The sequence below is a fragment of the Balaenoptera musculus genome, chromosome 11, assembly GCF_009873245.2.
Source record: "Balaenoptera musculus isolate JJ_BM4_2016_0621 chromosome 11, mBalMus1.pri.v3, whole genome shotgun sequence".
NCBI lineage: Eukaryota > Metazoa > Chordata > Mammalia > Artiodactyla > Balaenopteridae > Balaenoptera > Balaenoptera musculus.
Window position 1 is genome coordinate 36,196,359 of NC_045795.1, and position 15,250 is coordinate 36,211,608.

General features: G+C 38.4%; 1 protein-coding gene across 3 annotated transcripts in view; it reads left to right on the plus strand.

Moving 5' to 3' along the window:
- The window catches only part of BTBD9 (BTB domain containing 9), a 402,199-nt gene that overhangs the window by 58,799 nt on the left and 328,150 nt on the right, over positions 1–15,250 (plus strand). For all 3 annotated transcript variants that reach the window (XM_036869695.1, XM_036869694.1, XM_036869696.1), the window contains one exon: positions 599–718. In XM_036869695.1, the coding sequence (XP_036725590.1) occupies positions 599–718 (120 nt within the window). The remainder of the gene's footprint in view (positions 1–598; positions 719–15,250) is intronic.

The window sequence follows — 15,250 nt, forward strand, 5'->3', positions numbered from 1 at the left end:
TATGGCATGGTCCGTGTTCTTAAGCAGCTTGAGATCTAATAAGGCAGACAGACATGCAAAGAGATAATTTCAATACATTGTGGCGAACGCTATGTCAGGGGGATCTATACACATTTCGTCATCATCAGAATTTGGTCGTTATGCAGAAAATGTAATTCATGAATAGTGTATTTTTTGTACCTTTTAACATTTTATTAAAATATAACTTCGGGGGGCTTCCCTGGTGGCGCACTGGTTAAGAATCTGCCTGCCAATGCAGGGGACACGGGTTCGTGACCTGGTCTGGGAAGATCCTACATGCTGCGGAGCAACTAAGCCCGTGTCACAACTACTGAGCCTGCGCTCTAGAGCCCGTGAGCCACAGCTACTGAAGCCCGCGCGCCTAGAGCCCGTGCTCCACAACAAGAGAATCCACCGCAATGAGAAGTCCGCACACCGCAAAGAAGAGTAGCCCCCGCTCACCACAACTAGAGAAAGCCCAAGCACAGCAGTGAAGACCCAACGCAGCCAAAAAAAAAAAAAGCTGCTAAAAAAATATAACTTTGTATTGTTATTTTAATATGGTACTTTTTTCTGCCTTTTTCCTTTTGATTCATAGGTCTTATTCATACTTCATCGAAGTCTCAATGGATGAACTTGATTGGATCAGAGTTATTGATCATTCGCAATATCTGTGTCGTTCTTGGCAAAAGTTGTATTTTCCAGCCCGTGTCTGCAGGTTAGTTCTCATGGCTTATAAATGATTTTGATGTTTGTTTAAAGAGATCTGAATGTTGAGAAACAGATTTCATTTTTCTGTCTCATAGAAGAAAAGTTTTCCAGGATATCAGTTACTAAATGCGTCCCAACTAAAAAACTTAGGGATACTATGGAAATTAAGCATCTTAATATTTAGAATGTACTGTGGAACTGTTTTGTACCATATTTATGTAAAGGCATGTAAATGAATAAGAAGGGACGACACACTGAGAAGTGGAAATGCTTTTTAAATTCCATGCTATACCTTGAAAGCAGAGTTATTGTTAGGGGGTGCGTTCTTTTCACAAAAGCCATGAGAGATATTTCTGGAGGCTTCCCTGGCAGTCCTCAGGGCCAGGAGGAAATTTTTGGATGCCATTGTGCATGTTCTTTTTCTAGGTCAGTAGATATCAGTGGAGTTTGAAAGAGCAGGTGTTTCTAGTGGGGTTGGGTTTGGGGCAGGGGAGGCTGAGCTGGTGGGGCTCCAGGCTCACACCCTCCCTTCAACCAGAGCACCTTAACTTTTATTGTCATTATGTATTTTAGCTCCATGTAAGTTTGTTTTTTAAAAAGTACTGATAAGCTATTCTAACATTTCATAGTCTTACTTTAGGTTTAAGCCATGTTTTAAGCTTTCTTTCTGAAATTCTGCAAAACCAGTATGAATAATGAATTTGGGAGTTGGGAAAGGTGGTTAAAGGCCCCTGAAATTCTGTTGTGTTTTTTCTATTGTGATTTTCCCCTTGGAAATTTCCCTCAGATATTCTTTACCCTAAACTCAAGAGATTGAAGGCAGAAAGTGATTGGTTCGTTTAATTAGGTGTGTCAAGAAGGGATATGGTGGGTGTAAGCCAGGGAGCACGTGGAGCTGGCCCCTTACCCACTCCGCTCCACACCCGTACTCGTGACCCCAGCTGACATCCCTGTGTGGCTGAGTTGGAGCAGATGGGGATGCCCCACAGCACTTAACTCTCTCGGTCAGAAGGCACCCTTATACTTATTAAACGCATGATCTGACAGCATCAGACTGAATTCTTACTTCTACCACAGGAACTCCACAAAACCTTTCAGCCTCTGGTACAGTAAAGAATGTCGCCTACATTTTTTTTATTATGGGTGTGACTGGACACAATATTGTTACCCAAGGATCCTCTTGTGTGGAAATGAAGAAAATCAATTTCATTTCCCCAAAGAGGGACTAAAGTGTCTCAGGTCTAGCAGTTGCTCTTTTATCAGAGGAGTTTTGAATGGATTAAAATGAGAGGGACAAGAAATTGAGTGAAGATTCTGTATCTCAGAACTGCCTAGGGATACTTTGAGAGTGACAGAGGGGCCCCGAGGTAGAGGAGGGGATTGAGTCTGCATCGACTGACATTATTATGGCTGTATCAGATTAAAAAATAAGCAGCATAACAACCGAAGTGTCTGATGTGGACCAAAGGACTGTGTGTTTGTATTTAATTTGAAACACTAGGAACACGACTCCCAGAACAAATCATCGTGACTGTAATACCAGCTATGATAGAGGCCGTGTGCTTTACCCACCTGAAAACTCCTGCTCTGTGGAGGGAGACATGTACCCTCAGTCGTGATCTCTGGCTTTTAGAAAATATAATTCCTCTTATTTATTAATGGGCATTATTTATACTCCCTTTTCCTTATTTTGTCTCTCCTATGTGGCCTTGCCTTTGTTGATGTTGCTTTTATGTGTTGTAGAGCCTGGCTGTTTTCATGATTCTAATTTTTGTCTTGGTATAGCCAGCTCCCACGCTGGTTGAGAAAAACTGAGCAAAGGTGATGTTAGAGACAGGGATAACAAGAAAAGGAAGGAGTCTTGATATGCATTTTAGTGAGAAAACGTTTTAATATTTATAACCACTTTAACTTACTATGTTACTACATTCCTTCATAAACTCTGCCTTTTGTAACAGTTTGTAATTTTCGAAGTATTATAAAGTGAACTTAAGAATAAGTCCCTATTAATTATCCAAGGATGTCTTATGTTTGGTGTTTCTTATCTTCACAATCATTTATTGACTTCCTAAACAATGTTCTAAATACACTTCTTTCAGGGACTTCACTGGGCACATATAAATTCTTTATTTCCTTAGCACATAAGTGTTCAGTTTGCATTGTGTTCGTTAATTTGCACATTTGTATGTCACCTTTGTTCTTCAGTGTCCTTTGTGTGTTTGTCTTGCCTCTCATACTAAAATTACAAGCTCTTGGAAGCAAGGAGTATGGATTCTAATCTTTCAGTATTCTTGCACAGTTCTCAAGTTATGACCTTGTATGCAGTAGGTACTCTATAAATGTTGGCACAGGCTTGGGGTCAAGGCACTGACCAGGTAATGAAGAGAGACTGATTCAATATTAATATGTATATGTATTCATTGGTGCTTTTATCCATGTATTTGTTAAAATGTATATCTGTGCTGGAAAACTCTGGAGTGGTAAATGGTTCTGTACTCTTTGCAAAGTCTACTTTCTGTTTTTTCTTCAGGAAACTGAATTTCGAGGTTAATTCTGAAGGATGTGAGTGTTGTATATTGATGAAAGATTTCATCTAATATATTCACTAAAGAAGAGATACTCTGTGAATTGTGAGATTACCCAGCCCTCTCTCTTGAGTCTAGGTTGAACTGCATGTAAATCAGCATCGGGTAGTAGGAAAATCATGGGCTGCAGAGTTAGAGCTCTTCTCAAATCCTGGTTTCATCTAATATTGGCATTGTGATCTTAGTAAAGTTGTGCCTCTCCAAGCCCTCATTTCTACACCAGTGAAACAGGAATAACAGCACCCTTCCTGGGGTCTGCTGCGGAGGGTTAGATGACAGAGCATATGTACAAGTACTGAGCACAATGCCTGGCCCAAAGTAGAGGCTCAGTAAATAGTTGTTTTTATTACCTTTTCTACTTTTTGAGACTCTGAACTGGTGTTTGGCCTTCAGAGAAAGAGAGCCATCCTGCCATTCTCTGTGGCCATGGTGGCTCTCAGTGGTGGCTCTCAGTATGAGGAGACTGTTCCTTATCTCAGGAGTGTGGTCCTTTCAGCACTTTTCCATATTGCCAGTCCACACTCATGCCTTCCATGGTTCTCTTTATCTTAGTAATCTGCCCATTTGTATGTTTCCAACAGTTTTCATACATTTTGGTTTTGGTAAAGCATTTTTAAATTGTGGTAAAATATATATAACATAAAGTTTGCCATTTATATATCCTGTGGAATGTAATTTAGTCAGCATTTCCCCTCACCGAGATAGTGGTGATAAGGATAACGTCAGGCTTCAAAGCCAGAGTGATGGTCACAACCACAACAGTGAATGGAGGGAAATGGTCTGCTCTTTCTTTCTGGGTCCTTGTTAGGAATGCATTGTGGGTCAAGTGGGGACTGCTCAATGTAGCCAAAAGCTTAGACTAATAACAACCCCCTAGCCCCCAGCTGGAGATGAAGAAAAGTGATGTCAATTTTGGTACAGTTTTTCATATGATACTCAGAACCATCTTATATCTTATCAGCTTCGCCTTTTTCAGGAAAAGGAAATTTCTGCTTTACCCATAAATTCCCCAACCTTCAAATTGTCTTCTTGGCTATCTAGTAAGCTCTCTTCAAGTCCTTCCACAGCTTTCTTAGTTGGTAGAGCCTAGGACTGAACAAAAAACACTAACAAGGAGTGGAAATATTGAGTGCCCTGGGATGCTTTAACTTTTTTTTCTGGCTTTTTTCAACATGGTGCTGGTAATTTGGCAGCTGCAAAATGTTGCTGAAATATGAGAAGACTTGAAAACATGGATGTGGATGCGTGCAGAGGCAGCCCGCATATGGCTGGTAGCTGGAATTACAAAAGTGAACTTGGTATAAAACCTGGGAGTTGAGGGAGAGGAATAGTGGGCCTAAAAGCACAGTCCTTAAGAATATAGCTATTGAGAGAGGGAAGGAAAGAGTAGGTGGCAGACAGGTTTTACTGCAGGGGCTGGTCAGAGAGTTAGAGGAGAATCCGGGGGAGCACAGAGGCCAGAAAGGGTGTTGAGAAGGGTGCAACTTGACGGTTCAGAACATGGCACAGGATGGGTGAACTCACTTAACACAAAGCTGAGCTTCTTTCTTCCTTTCCTTTTGTTTTTAGTTATCAAAATGGAAATGTCTTTTTATGACATTTTAATTATAAAATTATGATGTAGTACACATTTTAAATATTGATAAAGCTTGCCCTCTGATAAGGCTGTACTCAGTTTCTACCAATAGCACATAGAATTGCCCCTTCTCCAAACCCTCACCAATGCAGGCATTGTCAGCATTTTGCCAATGTGATTTATGATTTGTAAAAAATCTTCTTACTTTAAGTTGGATTTCTTTTATCATCTGTGAAGCGTAGGGTATCTTATAATACTTGACATTTGTTATTTCTCATATATAAAAGCCTGTTTTTGTCTTTTGCATATTTTTCTTCTGGGGTGATTATCTTTTTGTTTTTGGCTTGTGAGAACTTTATGTTGGTATGTACACCTTGATATGTATACATATATGTATTGTATATATGCGGTGTATATATACATGTAGATGTATATTTGTGTATGTATGGTTATACTTTTGCCTATCATGTACTGTGCAATTTGTTATTAGTTTTTAGTGTTTTATTAGTACTTTTTACCATATAGAATTTTATGTTTAAAAAAATGTAGTCAAATCTGTCAGTCCTTTTTATGGTTTCTGGTGGTCTGATATCATGTTTAGAAAGGTGTTCCTCACTCCAACATTAAAGAGTGTTATATTTTTGTAAGTTTTTTCTGCTACTTGTTATTTTTATCCTTGTATCTAAATATTTAATCCAGCCAGAATGTTTTTCATGTATATTTTCAGATTAGGGATAGTCAATTGACTAAGACCATTTATTTAATAATCATTCCTTACCACACTAGTATGAACAGCCATATTTATCATGTGCTAAATTCTAGCATATACTCCACTCTGTTCATTGATTTCTTTGACTGTTAATGAAAGTGCTTTAATCATTGTAGTTTTCCCTTCCCTCCTTTTTCTTCTTTTCTTAGAATGAGAGATTATAATGTGCCAAATGTGTCATGGACAAAAGGGTGTTGTAGAGCATCTGTTGGCCTGTCTTCTAGTCTCAGTGGTCACAGTAGAGGTCATAAATGATGAAAAACATCTCACTAGAACGGTTCTACTTTCACTTAAAACAAGAAATTTAGGCATGCTTCACCAGCTAAGAAAATAGATTTTTCTTCATTTATTCATCTGTTTATTCATCCATTACTCATTTCACAAATAAGCTCCTATTTTGTGCTATGCTCCTACTTCGTACTGGATACTGAGGCCATAACACTGAAGAAGACTGCCAAGATTTCTGCTCTCATAGAATTTGGGAGGAACAGATATAAACAATAAGAACGCAACAGGTAATTGTAAATGTTGTGAAAATGATACTGTGATAGTGACCCAGGGTCAAGAGGAGGAGAGTGGTTATTTAAAATAGGTGATCATGGAAAGCCCGAGAGGGGAGCTGGGTGTTTTAAACTGAGATTAAGGAGGTGATATACTCTGGTCATTGTTGTAGATATTTAGGCTTTCTTTGGTGTACATCGAATGTTATTCAAGAGTAACTGGTTTACTCTAGGAGTCCTCATTAAATGAATACTAAAACTGTACTGTTATTTGGTTTAGGGCACTTTAATCTCTTATTGCTACCATGCATTCCAAGTCCCCTCTCATCCCGGCCATCATTAGATGCAGCATAATTTTTTAACCCATTTTCATTAGATTATAGTACCTAACAGTGCTATAGATCTACAAGACATAAAACAAATGAGAAAATAAACATTGCTATTTATGGAAGCATTCTTTCCCTGCCATATTAACCTTGTACAAAAGCATGTGTGTCTTCCACCTTTTCTCTTTTGTTCTCCCCCTGACCCCCTGGGCATTGATATATTTATTTACTTTTAAAGGTAGACAGTTTTACATTGGTCAGTGGTTCACCAGGATGCTTTATAATCATAGCTAGAATTATGCTGAGCCTTTACTTTCTTTATATGATTGATGTCTTCAGAATTCAAGAAATGCCTTATTCAGTTGTAAAGGAAGAAGGAACAGTTTCACTTTTTAAAAGTAATCATTTTAGTTCACACTTAGTTTGAATTGTACCTCCACCTACAACTTTGATACCATAATTGAATTAGTAAAGAGCAACCTGCAGACAGAGGAACAGTCTCTTCTAAGAGTGCAAAGCAAAATGTAGCCACATGGTGTCACTAAATCATAACAATTTTACTTGGGGCTAAAGAGAGATTAAAATTGCTTTTTAAAAAATAAAACCATTTTTAAATATAAATTTTCTGAAGTCTGTGATTTGTGAAATAACATCTGAAACTATTTGTACTATTTAAGTCCTTCTACTCATGTGGAGCATTAATTATGCCTGAAGTCCGCAGAGGTACATTCAGGTTCTAGCCAGCCCTTGACTTGTCGTCTGCCAGGTATAGCAGATATGTGGGCTTCTGTAGTAGAGCTATTCAGTTTCATACAAATAAGTTCTTTTTTTTTAATCTTCCTTTGGAATTTTGAAATAAATAGAAGAGTAACTCAAAGGAGAGAGATCCATTAAATATTTCTAATGAATCAGGGAGCAGAAGAAAGGAGGAGTGAGGAAAAGAGAGAGAGGGTTACAGGACCTCAGAGGAGAGACAGGAAGAGAACAGTCTAACATTTATTGAGTATCTATTGTGGGCCAGACGCACATTGCTCCCTTGCATGATTCTCATGATAGCTCTAGGAGAGAAACACCACTAACTACCTTCATTTTACAAATGAGGAAACTGAGCCTCAGAGAAGTTAAATATGCAGGTCTGTGACTACACAGTTAACGTCACAATCCTATGTTGCCTCTGCAGACTGTGAGGTGAAGAAATAGCTCTGCTTAAGGGTAGGGGGAGACATGGAGCCCTGGAGAAGCTCTTGCCGCCTTTTTGGCGGGAACAGTTTCCAGGAATGCTGAAACAGAGGGCCTGGGGTGGCCCCACTCTGCTTGTGCTGGCCATAGCCACCTGCATGACAAGGATACTGATGAGGGGGAGGAGGAGGTTGAACAGTTGGGGAAGTTTTCTCTTTTAAAATGCCCCAAAGGGAGTGTAGCAATCCTTTATGTATGTTTTGTCAGTTTGTCAATAGAACTTTGAATTTTCCTGCCCCTTTCTTCGCCGTGAGATCATTTTAGACTTTATTATTACAGAGTGAACCGGGTGTTCTTAACTCCTGATTTGTTTTGCTTCAGCTGTATTTATTTATTTTTTAATAAATTTATTTATTTTATTTTATTTATTTTTGGCTGCGTTGGGTCTTCATTGCTGTGTGCGGGTTTTTCTCTAGTTGCGGAGAGCGGGGGCTACTCTTCATCGCGGTGCATAGGGTTCTCATTGTGGTGGCTTCTCTTGTTGCGGAGCACCAGGCTCTAGGCGCGCAGGCTTCAGTAGTTGTGGCGCACGGGCTTAGTTGTTCTGTGGCATGTGTGATCTTCCTGGACCAGGGCTCGAACCCGTGTCCCCTGCATTGGCAGACGGATTCTTAACCACTGCGCCACCAGCTGTATTTAGTAACAGGTTTCATATATTATGGAATTTCTCTTCACAAGATCTCTTTACATCTTGAATTGCTTTTTTTTTTTTAGTTGAGGAATTTTCTATTTATTATTTTCACTTAGGATCCTCTTATTAGACCAAAAATATTTTCCACTGTGTTTTGTATTCCGTAAGACCTTTGAGACATGGCTGTTTGTACTTAAGTTTTTCAGCTGAATCTAGGCTTTTTGTTGTTTCATTTTTGTTTAAAGGGTAATAACATGTTGAGCTTCTTTTGTGTGTAGTGGAGGACTTGAAACATGAGAAAATAGAACAGGGTTGTCCTTTTTCTTTGCATTTTATTTTACAATTTTAGAATATAAATTAGTATCTTTTAATAAGTGTGAGATGATGTTAATAACACCAGTGACCTGTTATTACTACCACAAACAGCCGTTGTATGTTTTTCATTCTGGAAGGGCAAGAACTATATATGGTAGTGATACAGTTGCTTCCCAAGCAGTTAGGTTCAGGATTAAGTTCAGATAGTACCCCCCTAGTTGATCATCAAACATCTTTTTTTTTCCTGCTTTCCCTCTCCTCAATTCTACTCTATTACTTATAAGACTTATTCATTCATACATTTATTCAACAAACAGGTATTTATTGAATACCTGTTATATTGCAGGCACTTAGTTTAGGTGCCACCATAAAAGGGTGAACAAGACACAGTTGCTGCTCTCAAGAATTTCATGATATAATACGAGTGACAACTTTCTAAAGATTGATAAAGTAAAATATGATCAGTGCAATAGTAGAGATATTTATATTTATATATATTTTATATATATTTATATACATATATATATGGTATGCTGGAGCATAGTTATGGGTGATCCTACTGAAGAAAGAATTTGGACAAAGGGACCAAGGGATTGAGCAGGAAAAAATAAGGGGAAAAGGATGCTCTTTGTTCTCTTGCCAAAGGCAGAGTATGCAGTGGACTTGGTCAAATCTAAACTTTTCACCCAAAACTCTCCATCGTTGGGTCCTTCTGCTTCTTTAGCTTCATCTTTGGTTCTTATTAGAAATTCCCTGCTTGGTCTCACCAGTCAAAATCATCTATTTAACGGGAACTCCCTGGCGGTCCAGTGGTTAGGACTCCACGCCTTCACTACCGAGGGCCTGGGTTCAATCCCTGGCTGGGGAACTAAGATCCCACAAGCTATGTGGCGTGGCCAAAAAAAACCCCAAAATTCTCTATTTACCATCTACCTGCTCATGCCTTCTACCTATGTCCCTAAGGTCAAAGAAAGTATGTGACTGACAATTCTCCCTTCATGTGACCCTGAATAACTGTTTCAGATATCTGGGACTTGGTTTCAGTTAAAGTTTTTTTTAAACTTCTTTCAACAAGACTAGAGGATTCCCTGTGAAGAACCATAAATTAGGTTAATTTTCGCAAGTAATATTCTGAGAATAGTAAAAATTCCCAAGACGTGAAGGAAAAAAAAATCCCTCTGCTGGAGCCAGGATTTGAGCCAGTGTGTCTTTTGCTTAGAAAAATAATGCATTTTTGTAGGTACTTCGTTGTTGGGTGCATGCTGTCTGTAAGGAAGTTAACATGGTTGTGTCAGTTTTCCAGTTCGAGATCTCCTTTTGGAATCTGTTTTGGCACTGTAGCTCTCGCAGCACTTACTTATGGAACTTAGGAAATCCTGACCCAGGAAGCCAGACACTGAACTATTGGGCATGGGACTGTGGGTCTGTCAAGTAGAAAGCAAGGAAGGAATAGAAGACAAACCCATCTGGGACTTCAGGCTCCTTCATATGACCCAGGGGCCTCCAGCATAGGAAACAGAGGCAAAGGTGAACTATAGAAATGAAAGCAGAAAGCCAGTAATTAATGGAAACGGTGGGGAAGAGCTTCCAGGACCTCCATCCCAGCTTCGGGACTGAATGAGGAAATAATATCCGATGAGTGAGGCTTCACTCACTTTTCTTTTTGGAAGGTCGAGAAGAAGGACTGCTAGATCTTAGAGGTAAAAACAAATAAACAAACTTGGACACAGATTTATTTGTGAATTACATAGCCATTTTCCAATCCTGTTTACTTTGGAAATGGTAATCTAAAGAAGATACTGGTTTAGTTAATAATTCTCTCAACAGAGAGTTAGGCCTACGTGTATATATTTTTTAAATTAATTAATTAATTAATTTTTTGCTGCGTTGGGTGTTTGTTGCTGCATGCGGGCTTTAGTTGCAGTGAGCGTGGGCTACTCTTTGTTGCGGTGTGCGGGCTTCTGATTGTGGTGGCTTCTCTTGTTGTGGAGCACGGGCTCTAGGCGTGCAGGCTTCAGTAGTTGTGGCTCGCGGGCTCTAGAGCGCAGGCTCAGTAGTTGTGGCTTAGTTGCTCCACAGCATGTGGGGTCTTCCTGGACCAGGGCTCGAACCCATATCCCCTGCCTTGGCAGGCGGCTTCTTAACCACTGCACCACCAGGGAAGCCCCTAGGCCTACGTATATTTAAATTTCACCCCACACTGCCTAGCATTTATTGCTTTGACCTTTCATAACATTTGTAGCTTGAATCATCCAATTTAGCCATTAATTACATAATATATCTTGTATGCCTCTCTAATTATTTTGTGGTTCCTGGACCTCACTGTATATTCCTTTGATAGTAGTTGCTCATCAGATATCTTGTTGAATCCCTTTATGCCTCTAACATTCCTGAATGCAAGTGGTTGGATAATAATCTTTTTTTTTCTGGAAAAATCCTTTTAACACTGCTGTTTTTTCCAGTGTTAGAAGGAGATACTAGGAAACGGGACTATTTTATTCTTTCCACAGAAAATATGCTTAAAGAGAACTGTATGTACAAGTCCCATGGTTAATACAATCATCAGAGCTTTCTCAGTCATCATTATAAATGGTACAGGTTTTCTAGATCAGGGTGCTTTCTATGGATACAAGGTTAGCTCAAGAGACAGTGGACCAGAAGTGAAACCAGATTGCTTGTCAGCTGCCAGCAATTCTGGGCAGAGTGCCAGACTTGGTTCACCTTTAAAAATTCATCTCCCAGTATGAAAATAGAGGGCTGGATCCCTGCAGGGAATGGTGGTAGCATGAACACTTGGACTTCCTTTGGCCCAAAGTACTTTTATTGATGCTAGGAAAGGTGGGGGAACTGATCAGTGTGGACCAGCAGCTTTGACCTCATTTAAGAGCTGTAATATTTTCTCTAGCAGCCTTACTTCGTTATGTTTCAAATTATAATTTCATAAGTTAATAACTGTACTTCCAGATAATGTGGGTCATATATACACATGAATATGTTTTGCCTGATAGGAAGGTTTAATTTCTAATAGTCATAGAAATTCTGTGCACATTATGAAGCTATTAGGATGTAACAGCTGTTTTAGTTCATTTCACCCTGCAAAAGAAATGTGATGCAGGCTAAAATGATCAGTAATTATGTATTTTGAAAGCTAAACCTCCAGTTGTAGAAAGAGCTAATTTACACATTGGATACTGATAAAACTACAGTAAGCTATGAGTTTCAAAGTTAGTGTTATCTCCTACCTAAGATTATGAAAGAGAATCTGTACCAAAAGACAATCTTTTCCTCTTTGAAATGCTCTTTTGCATTGCCTATTGTAATTTTGAGGTTGGAAATCAACAGTAATGAAGAACTGCTTGATATCTTTCTAAAGAAAAAAATTAGAGGGTTGTTAGAGGGAGTAGGATTTAGAAGGATTTCACTTTATTTCTGTTGATCAGTGCCTACCATCTGCCTTCCATTTAATATTACAGAAGCATGCATGCGTTTCCCAGTTCTGAACAGATGATGTGCATGGTTTGTTGAGATATATGTATATTCTGGATGTGTGTGTGTATATATACCTACGGTGCTTAAAATCACAGTTGAAGTGTAAAACAGATAATGAGTCTCCATTTGGGGCTAATTTGCATATTCAGCTCTTGTACACAAAATAAAAGTCTACAATGACACTGATTTTCTTTTCTACTTTAGAATTGGCACTAACCAGCTGTCAACAAATATTTTGATTAAACACTTTTCTTTATTGGAGAATTTTGGAGCACATTCTTTGTATAAACATATTGTTTTCTTTGATTTCAAGGGACATATTTTCAGTATGATTTATAGATGCATCACACCGGTAAGCTGTCATGCACAAAAATATATTTTTCTCTGTAAACTTCCTTTTTACCATTGATTTCTCTAGGGTGAAAATATGGCTCAGAACAGAATATTCCAACTCAGGATATTTGCCTGAAATAAAAGTGGTAAATAAATGTATAAGCCTGTTTTAAGTAAACAGAAAAATTTAAAGTTATAGATTCACAAACTGGACTTTTCCAAGAGATTTTTAAAGATGATTTAACAGTTCCTTTTATACATCTAAGATGTGATTGGACTACAGAGATTATGTTAGAATTTTGGCATATATTCATCTAGTCTGTCTTCTGTGTGTAACCATACATAAACATGTTATTTATATAAATGATATCATGTAGTACATATAATTTTGAAATGTTGCACATATGTATATTCATTGTGGCTGTCGTTCCATGTCAGTACATAAGTATCTGCTTTATCCTTTTTTAATAGCACAGTATTCTAAATGTACTGTTGTTTACCTAACTAGTCCCCTATTGAGGGGACTATAAGGATGTTTCCGGTTTTACCTTTATAGAACAGTATAGTCTTTGCTCACATATCTGATTATCTCTTGACATAAGTAGAGTCAGAAGATATGACCATCTTAAAATGTGAAACATATTGGTAAATGCCATACAAAGCATTATACCAGTTTATTCCCACCAGCAGTTTATGATAGTACCTATTTCCCTACATCCTTGTCAACAATGGGTATTATCATTATTTTAAAATTTTTTGTCAAACTGATAAGTAAACCATAGTCTCTCATTTGTTTTATTGTGCAGATTTTTGATTATTTGTAGAGTTAAACAACTGTGCATCTGTTTGTTGATAAGCATACATATTTTCATAGAAAAGATGAAGTTTGAGTTGACCTGAAAGGATGGGTTGAGTTTTGATTGGGTAATTTTAGACGGCTTTTCCCATGAGGTCATCTGGGAAAATGGTTCTCAACCAGGGGTGATTCTTCCCCCCACCAGAACACATTTGGCGATGTCTGGAGACATTTTTGGCAGTCACAATTAAGAGTGCTGCTGGCATCTAGTGGGTAAAGCCAAGGATGCTGCCAAACATCCTACAATGTACAGGACAGCCTCCTACGACAAAGAATTATCCGGCTGAAAATGTCAGTAGCGCCAAAGGTGAGAAACCCTGATTTAGGAGAAGCTTGTAGTAATTCCATATGTGAAGAGGACTTGAATTATGTTGTTTTTGGTTAAAATGGAGAAAAAGAATCACTGAGAAAGACATTTCAAAGAAAAAACTAGTCAAATTTGATGCCTGATTGAATATGGAGGGGGAAAAAAAGAAACTGAGTCAAAGAGAGCTTCAACGTTTAGAACCTAGGTGGCTGGGAAGTAGGATGACATTGATGGAGAGAAGTTGTGAGGGAACCAGTTTGAGCTAGGTGCAGAATTGTCACTTTTATATAGTGAGATTTTTATTTTACACTTGGTGCCAGGATTGTTTTGGATTTTGAATTAAAAAATCGCTAACTAGTACCAAACATTTGGTTGCAAACAATTTCCTCTTTCTGAAATGTGCTTCTTTTCATCTCTGCTACTGAAATCTTGTCCCTTTATTTAGTAAGCTAAAATGCCATTTCCTGCAGGAAATCTTCCTTGATCTCTCCAAATGAAATAAAAGTATTTTTTTCTTTATTTATTCAACAAATACTTACCAAGTGCCTGCTAAGTGACAGGCACTGTGCTAGGTACTGGAGCTGCAGTGGAGAGCTTTAAACACACATCCCCTCCCCTTATGGAGTTTAAAGCTTAGTAGGAGAGTCAGATATTAAACAAAATAACTACAAGTAAAGGAAGAATCATAGGCTATGATAAATGCAAAGAAGGAAAAATACAAGTGAGCATTAGTGCCAAAGCAGAAGAATACAGCTTCAACTGGACAAGACAGGGGAGATCTTTTAGGGAAGTGATGTTTAAGTAGAGACCTAAGTGATGACTAGGAATTAATTAGGCAAAGGCACGAGGGGAAAGTGTTTGGAGCAGAGACAAATAGGAAACCCTTGAGGAGGGAAATAACTTGGTCTGAATAAGAAAGTGAAAAGAAGTTAGTATGACTGGAGAGCAGTGGTGAGGTAGAGGGTTAGGTGGGTAATGACCAGGTTGTTCAGAACTGGAGGGCCACGTTAAAGAGGTTGTAGTTTATTGAAAGTGCAGTCCCTGGGAAGGGTGCTAAGCAAGGATGTGACATGATCTGGCTTAAATTTGTTAAAGACCTTGTCTCCTTTGTGGGGAATGGTTGAGGTGGGTGATAAATGGGTTGAGGTGGGTTGAGGTTTGTAAATTTAAAAAGCTGGGACTTCCCTGGCAGTCCAGTGGCTAAGACTTCGCCTTCAAATGCAGGGTGTGCGGGTTCGATCCCTGGGCTGGAAGCTAAGATCCCACGTGCCTGGCACCCAAAAAACCAAAACATAAAACAGAAGCAATATTGTAACAAATTCAGTACAGACTTTTTAAAAAGAAAAACTGTAAACTACCAAAATACCCATCAAAAGGGGAATTCATTAAAATTAAAAAGAATTAATTGTATCCATATGAATTAACCTAGAAGGATTTCCTTAAAAATTGTTAGATGAAAAACACATGATGCAGATAATGCTTCTTTTGTCAACCAACTACCATATATACATATATATGTATATATATAATATAAATGTTTATATGGATTTGTATGAGTATAGAGAATGGTGTGGAAGTATGTACATCAAACTTTAATATTGATTATTCAGGAA